The sequence below is a fragment of the Calidris pugnax genome, unplaced genomic scaffold, assembly GCF_001431845.1.
Source record: "Calidris pugnax isolate Ruff unplaced genomic scaffold, ASM143184v1 scaffold15, whole genome shotgun sequence".
Lineage (NCBI taxonomy): Eukaryota > Metazoa > Chordata > Aves > Charadriiformes > Scolopacidae > Calidris > Calidris pugnax.
In genome coordinates this window covers 621,832-630,221 of record NW_015090774.1, presented here as the reverse complement: position 1 = coordinate 630,221, position 8,390 = coordinate 621,832, and the positions used below count along the sequence as shown (strand labels likewise).

The 8,390-nt window shown below is 43.0% G+C and overlaps 1 protein-coding gene across 1 annotated transcript; it reads right to left on the bottom strand.

Moving 5' to 3' along the window:
• Positions 1–73: 73 nt before the first annotated feature.
• Positions 74–8,389, bottom strand: LOC106888607 (chromosome unknown open reading frame, human C4orf27; the record flags this gene model as incomplete). The annotated part of the gene is made up of 8 exons (XM_014942953.1): positions 74–326; positions 1,695–1,867; positions 2,464–2,551; positions 3,268–3,418; positions 4,459–4,557; positions 5,227–5,413; positions 6,521–6,680; positions 8,363–8,389. Coding segments are annotated over 8 exons (1,017 nt in total), but the record flags the coding sequence as incomplete, so codon positions are not given.
• Between the last annotated feature and the right edge of the window lies 1 nt (position 8,390).

Here is an 8,390-nt window from a genome sequence, read left to right as displayed (position 1 = left end):
TTCCCGCCGTGCCCGCGCATGCGCACCCGCCCCCCCCAGCATGGTGAGGCGCCGCCCTCCTTAGAAAAGCTTTACTGAGGCAGGAATACAAAAAACACGCACAAACACACAAAAACAAGAAGAAAAGCCCCACGCGGGAGGGAGGCGGTTCCCCCCCGCCCCCCCCAGCCGCGGGGAGGGTCCCCGGTGGCGGCTCAGGGCGCCAGCAGGTCCAGCGGGTCCTGGCGGCGGCTGGCCAGGTGGGACTGGATGATGTCGGCGAAGAGGCCCCTCCGCAGCAGCGTGTAGGCCAGGGGCAGGAGCTGGCCCACCGTCTTGTGGAAGTACTGCGGGGAGACAGACACAGAGAGGGGGGCTGTTAACTCCATCTCCCGGGCCCGTCTCGCCTCGGTCCCTGCAGGCCAGGGGACAGCCGGGCTCCTGTCGGAACGGGAGAGCAGCCCCGAGCATCTACAGACCAGCCACCACGCTGGGGTGAAGCCACTGTTTGTCCCTTCTATTTACTAAGCTAGAGAATGAAGTAAGGTTTCTATTTTTAGAAAACGGCTGCAAAGTTACCACCGTTTCAAATCACTACCAAACCCCGGCACCAGGACATGTCACAGTATTACAGAAGACCCAATCTGCCACCACAGGGGTCTGACAGAGGTTTGTCTCACATGCAGGAAGCACAACAAACCCCTCCCTTCACTGCCCGGCCAGGACTGAGCAGCCCAAGCAACAGAATCACTGAAAGAAGGGTCCTAAAAAAGCAGGTTACCAGAGGAAAATACAACACATTCTCAGATGCTGTACAGAACTTAGGAGAGCAGGGCAGGAAATCTAAGAAACACATAAGCAATGTAAGTGTGTGGACAGAGCAGCGAGTTTTCCTTTGTTTCAGTGGTTAAATATTTTAACCAGTGTTTAGCACAACTTTCCTAGGCCTACATTTAGTAAGATTTTTAATCTTTCTACATGATGCTTGGAGCACTCCTTAGCCAACACTCTCTTCACTACAAGAAGCCATTTTGCATGGGTGTTTCTATGACCATCCATTCATATTACATTGATGCCAAAAATTCTTAGTGTGTTATTTCCCAGCCTTTTCATCAACGGGGCTCTTAATCACACAAAGATTTTGCCTAAGTGCTAGTAAATCAATCAGCTTATTTACGATACTCTTTCTTAACAAAGAACCAGAAAGAGATACTGGGTGGGAGGTCTTTTACGCAGCCACACAGGCAGTGTAGGCGGGCAACTGACCCAGGTTCCCAGTTTTCCAGCTGGAGTTACTACAGACACCAGCCTGTTCTTGATCCAGTCGAACATGAACAGTCGTGCCCAGGCAAGTAGCTGGGGGTAGGCGGCTACAGCTGTTCAGTGTATCTGGATCAAACATCCTGCATTTTTTAGGAGTCTAGTGACAACCCACTGTCTCATGTGCCTCAAACCCCAACAGTTAAATGCTGCTTAAATGCTTCTGGATTGCAGGACTGTGCTTTCAAACAAGCAATTTTAAATTCAACACAGAATGGTGTCATAAATGTAACTTTTTAAACAGTCTTCACAATTAAGAATATCCTTACAGGCTTTCAGAATTCCTAGGGATAATTATGCGATTGAGTTGGGAATTAAGATCTACAACACAGTACAAGTCCTGGTCCATGAATAAATTAGGGCATAGTTTTGAGAAGTACGATTGTTGTACTCACATGTGATCCATAGCAGAACAGGTCCATACCCAGCTCATAGCCCATTCCATAGTCACACTCATCATTAGCAAACTGAACAAAGGTCAGCATTTCTTGAAGGGGTGCAAAGGCCTTCAGTCTCTCCTCATCAGTAGGAGCATCAACAATGGCCTTGCAGATTTTTTTAAGATTAGCTGCAAAAAACCCAAAAGTATTTAGATGTTGAAATAAAGAAATTTAATACTGCACAGAAGTACTCTGTGGCAAAAACACACCTGTATGTCACTCATAGATGATTATTAAGTGGGCACACCTGAGCTGCTGGTAAAAAAACCTCCCCCTTTCCTTTGCTGCTCATTCCTGCCCCCTGCCCATCTGTCCCAGTTCCCCCAGCAGACAGGCATTTGTGGGGTGAACAGGCATCGGGGAACTGACTCTGGTTAGAACAACAGTGGGAGAAGAGGGGGCATTAAAAACAAACCCACAAAGCCCTGATGTAGATCAGTTTTATGGATCTACTTCTGCACAGCTGTGCCAATACAAAAGAGAAAGTCATCTAAACTACTTCAGGAATTATTTCAAATTCAGCATGTTTCATTTGATTCTTAACTGGTTCATTTAAAGAAAATACTTGAAGCTCAAGTGTGGTGGTTAAGACTTCTGCCTTTTACTTCCACTGCTCGTATTCTTCAAGTAGGAAACAGGAATGCAGTTTGGTTTTTGCAGTGTAGCTGTGCAACTGAAGGTTGTTTAACTTAAAACAGAAGAATATAGTACAGGAGATACTTACCATTTGTTTCAGGAAGTTCTCTGTATCCAACATCATTTTTGTCTACAGGAACTACCAGGCCTGCTCCGTGAAATGCTTTGGTCACCACCTAAATAAAGAGACAGGAAACTGAATATAGCACCGTAAGTCAATACTGTGACATAAAGCCACTCATCTCACTAAACTTTAACACCTGACTGCTGGTGGTCAAACCTAATATAGTGTCCAGGCCCCAGGACATCAACTTAGTTTCAAATTATATAAGCAGTTACTTTTAAGTATTGAAGCTTACAGTAATTGGAAACTCCCATTTCAGTGAAGTTCTGCAATCTAAGAATCCTTGTATTCACTTGTGTAACACAGTACCACATTTGTTTAGTCACCACCTACCATAATTATTTCCAAGAGGTATGCAAGAAGCCTCTATTACTAATCCATATCATCCTTAATGGTCCTGTTTCAAATAGATCCAACCCAACTGTTTACATCAATCTTCACTTTGAAGCAGTCTTCTCCCTGCTCCCCATTTGTTTTAGTTTATAGATTATCTCCATACTGGCTTTTTTTTTTTTCTTTAATTGAATGCCAGGCTATGATTTACAAGAGTAAAGTGTTTTGATTTAATCCTATTATTCAGAACACGCTTATATTAATCTTCCCTCTCCAAAAGTTTCATAGAGAGAGCTGATTAGCTCTGAAAATTCCTAAGTGAAACAACCTTATTGACTAGAGGGAGGAAAAATAAAAAAAAATAAAAGAAACAGGTAAGTAAATGAAAAAAGTTTAACAGAACTTAGTTCTCTCCAGTGATCAGGAAAGTCATACTTTCTTATCTCTCTGTTTCATCTTCGTGGTTTTTTGTTCCAGAGAGTAACCCAGTTCTTTTGCTGTTCTTGTTAGTTTTTCATCTATGTCTTTCAAAAGAGCATTTTTCTTTTTATCGGTGACTTCCTTTAGTTTTTTTGACAAAAATAATCTGCAAACAGAAGAAACAGGTCTTAACAGAGCTTAACAGAAAACAAACAAATAGCCTTCTAATCACTAAACCTCCAAATCTTATAATGAAGATTAGCAGTCATGGGTCTATTTATACATGTAGACTTGGGAACACAAGCCTCTTAACAACAAGAAAAAGAGTTTGGCAGAGACAGTACTTTGGCATTTCCTATCTGTATTTGCATTACAATAAAGTTTATGCAATCTGCAGGTGCTGAAGATTCTCCTGGACTCAATAGCTGTTCATCTTTCTATCTTAAGAATTTGGTTTGCTGCTTCAGTGCCATATTTATACACTATTTGTCATCCAAGTCATGCACATAAATACATATTTATGAGTTTCATCACGGTGCTTTCAAAACAAGTGTCCTCATTTAACTCTGCACTGCACAAGGGTTCTTTTGCAGAAGCTGTTCATCAGTAAGCTTTCGCTTTCTGACACGTCTGTCCTTAGAGAGCCTTCCATTTTTAAGACAGGTCATGAAATCTGTTGTTTACATTCATGATGCAGGACCATGTAAAGCTTCATGAATCGTGCTGAATTACATATCCAAATGTTATCCTGCCCCAGGTCAGAAATGGTAGTTCTTGTAGTTATTCATTACATACGAAAATAGTGTATTTCTATGTATACAAGAGCTAAATGCTACTCATGTAATATGATAATCAGATTTCCTTTAGCACTGTTTGAGATGCTCTTTCTTTACTTAAAATACTTAAGAATAACACACCCAGTGTGCATTTTTTCCCCCTATAGGAGCCTATCCCTGCCAATATATTTAAAGAATGAGATAATTAACACTTATCTATTGTACTTGTGGAAGGAAAACAGTGTCAAGAATTCTGTTAAGGCTTTTGAGAGTACCTTACAATTTGCTCGCAGGAGCAGAAAATAAGTATCTTTCTTTCTCAAAAAACCCTTACATAGTAAGTTAGCTCCACTTTCCCACATCCCACGTCCCAATTAATACTTTCTCTTCCACTCTACTTTTCATGAATAAAAGTAAATATGACCCTTACTTGACTGCGGCAAAGACGTTATCACCAACTTGAGAAATCACACAGCCCTTCTTGGCTTCATTTGCACCAACCCACACTGGAAGCTCATCTGGCACATCCCTGTTTATGAAAAAGTACACAGAAATAGTCAAGCTGTGTCCATTTCTCCTATTTAAAAGTAAAATTAATCTGCCTTCTCACCATGCTGTCACCTCCTTCAGAAACCTAACATGAAATGCCCTTAGATCTAAAGCTCTAAAATGTTACAGCAAAGCTTTAAAAAGAGCTTGTATCAATACATGCAGAGAGAATACATGTTCCCCTTACTTCGTAAGGCTTGACTTTTTCTTCTCAGTATCATGACAAAAGTTAAAGATTATTAAGTGAAGGTGCTCTGCAGGGTTGGGAGAGGTAGTTCAATAAATAATTAAATCTAGTCTTCAACTCCAGTATTTTTTATTAGATATTAGGAAGAATTACTTTATGGGAGGGTGGTCAGGCACTAGAACAGCCTGCCCAGGGAGGTGGTGGCGTCACCATCCCTGGAGGTATTTCAGAAACGTGTAACCGTGACACTTCAGGGCATGCTCTAGTGCCCAAGGTTGTTGAGCTGGGTTTGGTTTTTTATGTGTGTATGGTTGGACTCGATCTCAAAGGTCCCTTCCAACCATGAAGACTCTGTGATCTTTTTAAATAAAATATATCAACCCATATGTTAATATCTTATCACAGAAGAGGAAAAAGCCACACATAATTATAGTCCAGCAAGAGCATATATTAAACATATACCTGAAATATCCCATGTGATACTGTGTTTTGCTATCCCCAACAAGTATAGTCTGGAATTCTGGGGGATCATAGAAGAATCTCCAGTGAAGACTGAAGTTCAGATCTGTTGATTTTGCTTTTTTATGTTTTCCAGCAAGAATATCATATGGTCCAACCAGCCGAAGTCCAACACTTGACACAAGTGCATCTGTAAAGCAAAGCATGAACCGGTTTACTTTCTGGTGGGTGCATATCTAAACCAAAAAGCTCCTTTATCACTTGGTATCAAAATCTTCCATAAATCCAAACAGTCAAACACTGTTTACCAGACAAGGAAAGCTGAGACATTGTTTTATTCAGACAGATTTCATTCAAGAGTTAGGTTATTACACCTCTCATAAGAGGTAGATGTCAACAGCTCAATGTCCACATGGAGAAAAGCACTGGCCTTCAGCGGTCTGTATTGGGACTGATACTGTTCAGTATCTTTATCAGTGACCTAGACAGTTGGGTTCACCCTGGAAAAGAAAAGGCTCCGGGGAGACATAGCAGTCTTTCAGTACTTAAAAGGGCCCTACAGAAAAGCCAGGGAGCGACACTTTAGCAGGGCCTGTAGCAATAGGATGAGGGGTAATCATTTTAAACTAACAGAGGGTAGATTCAGACTAGCTATAAGGAAGAGGGGTTTGGGTTTTTGGTTTTGGTGTTTTGGTTTTTTTTTTGTTGGTTGGGTTTTTTTTATACAAAAATGGTGAAACACTGGAACAGGTTGCCCAGAGAGTGGTAAATGCTCCATCCCTGGAACCATTCAAGGTCAGGTTAGGCTGGGCTTTGAGCAATCTGATCTCATTGAAGACGTCCCTGCTGATTGCAGGGAGTGGACTAAATGACCTTTAAAGGTCCCTTCCAACCCAAACCATTCTATGATTCTAAAAGAAACCGTCATTTCTGGAGCGCCTCAGGATCCCATATTCTATTATATAATAAATTTGAGAAAGCTGAAACCTGGATTGATATGAGGAAACATCAGTTCCATGCTAAACATTTTAAATGTATACTTGCAAGATGAGCAGATTTAGACAACATTTAGTCCTTTTGTGTTACATGATTTAATTCTATTTTAGAAAGCCTGAAGTGTACCAACATCTTTGTAATTATCTCCAGTATTCTTGTTGACACTCACGTAAATATCTGGCATTTTAACTGAAAACAGAAGCAGCATTAGAATGCATCTGACCACCTCCAGTTTGCCTGCCTTCGGGATATTTTTGAAAGTGAAGGTTAGAAAAGACAAAAAAAATATTTTAAAACCCACCACTTGGCTTCTCAGGATCTAGTTCCTCACAAAACTTCCAAAACTGGTAGAAGTCTTCAGGCAGTCTAAGCCGATAGCACGTTTCTGCTTCTTCACGAAGATTATCAGGGATATCTGCCTGATTTGACCGTCTCTTCTTGACATCTCCATTTTTTTCACACTGCAGATTAAAAAAAAAAACAGAACAAAGTTTATTTAGTTGCTTCCTATCAGTTCTAGAAGGGCACAGACCTGCTGGAGCAAGTCCAGAGGAGGGCCACAAAGATGATTAGAGGGCTAGAGCACCTCTCCTACAAAGACAAGCTTAGAGAGTTGGGGAGAAGAGAAGTTTTCAGGGAGGCATACCAGTCTTTCAGGACTTAAAATGGGCCCACAGAAAAGGTAGGGAGGGAAAGTTTACCAGGGACTGTAGCAATACAATGAGGCATAATGGTTTTAAACTGAAAGAAGTGGGGATTTAGATTAGATACTAGAAATAAATTCTTTACTCTGCGGGTGGTGAGGCATTTGACAAGTTACCCAGGGAAGCCATGGATGCCCCATCCCTGGAGGTGTTCAAGGCCAGACTGGATGGGGGTCTGAGGAACCTGCTCTAGTGGGAGGTGTCCCTGCCCATGGCAGGGGGGTTGGAACTAGGTATTCTTTAAGGTTCCTTCCAACTCTGACCATTCTATGATTTTACAAAGCTGGAGTGTTAACTGAGGAACGGTGATTAAGACCATTAAGTTATGCTTGTTACCTAAATCAACATATATATATGTTGATTAGAACATCTGTTTCTGACAATGCCACAAAAGTGCATTATCAGAGGCATGTGCTAAACATGTATGAAATAGCAAACCACTACTTTGATATTAATGAGTCAACATAACTGAAAGAAGCACTTTTATTAGTTAATCAAGCTAAGGACTAAGCAACCACAAAGTTTAATCTAAGTTCCACATTATCTTTTTAAAAAGATCGTTTCCAATCACACTGCAACCTGCATGTAACAAACCCATGTGTTTTACAGACCTTTGGAGGTATGGATACTGTTTTGTCATATATGGTTTAATGACATAATAAAAATCCTCCAAGTCTCTACTACCTGAACTGCTCAGCTATTCAGCATCGAAACTGGTGCAGTTTACAGCACAGCATTTTAAAAGTAGCCTAAATGTTGTTTTAAAAAAGGATGTAACATGAATTGAAGCAGGCTAGGGAATGATGCCTTCAAGCATGCACACCACTAAAGTGGTAACCTCAAGTACCTCAAACCCACACAAGGCTCCAAGAACGGGTAGGAATCATTCCCCTCCCTGTTTTAAAGAATAATAATTAAAAAAACCCCAACCAAACAAATAAGATTTCTTTTCTCCTGTTAGGACAGTACAACGAGGCAGGTATTTCACCTCTTAACTGGGCCACCACTAGGTACTTTACGACGGGTGCTGGTTCAGAGCCGCAGGCACCCTGAGCCGACGCGGAGGCCGGGGCGGCTGCTGTTCCCAGCACCCCTGAGAGGCAGCGGTCCCCCCGGGAGAAGCCCCGGGTACCGGGAAGAAGCCCCGCGTCGGATAACGAGGGGCCCAGGGCCTTTCCTCACAGCCGCGGAGCAAACCGAGACGTGGTGCACGGAGGCAGAGGGCCGGCACCACCACAAGGCATCCTCCCCCATTCAGGCCTACGGCCCTCGGAGCTCGCCCCCGGCCCGCGGGTGCCTGAGGCCACTGCCGCCGCTGCCCGCCATCCCCCGGCAGGCCTGGGGCCCAACGGCAGCCTCGGCCCCCTCAGGAGCGGCGGCGGCTACCACCACCACCTCCTCCTCACACCCCCGCCCCGCGCGCGCCCGCTAACGGCCACCTGCTCGTCGGCCGGGCCCGCCGCCCCG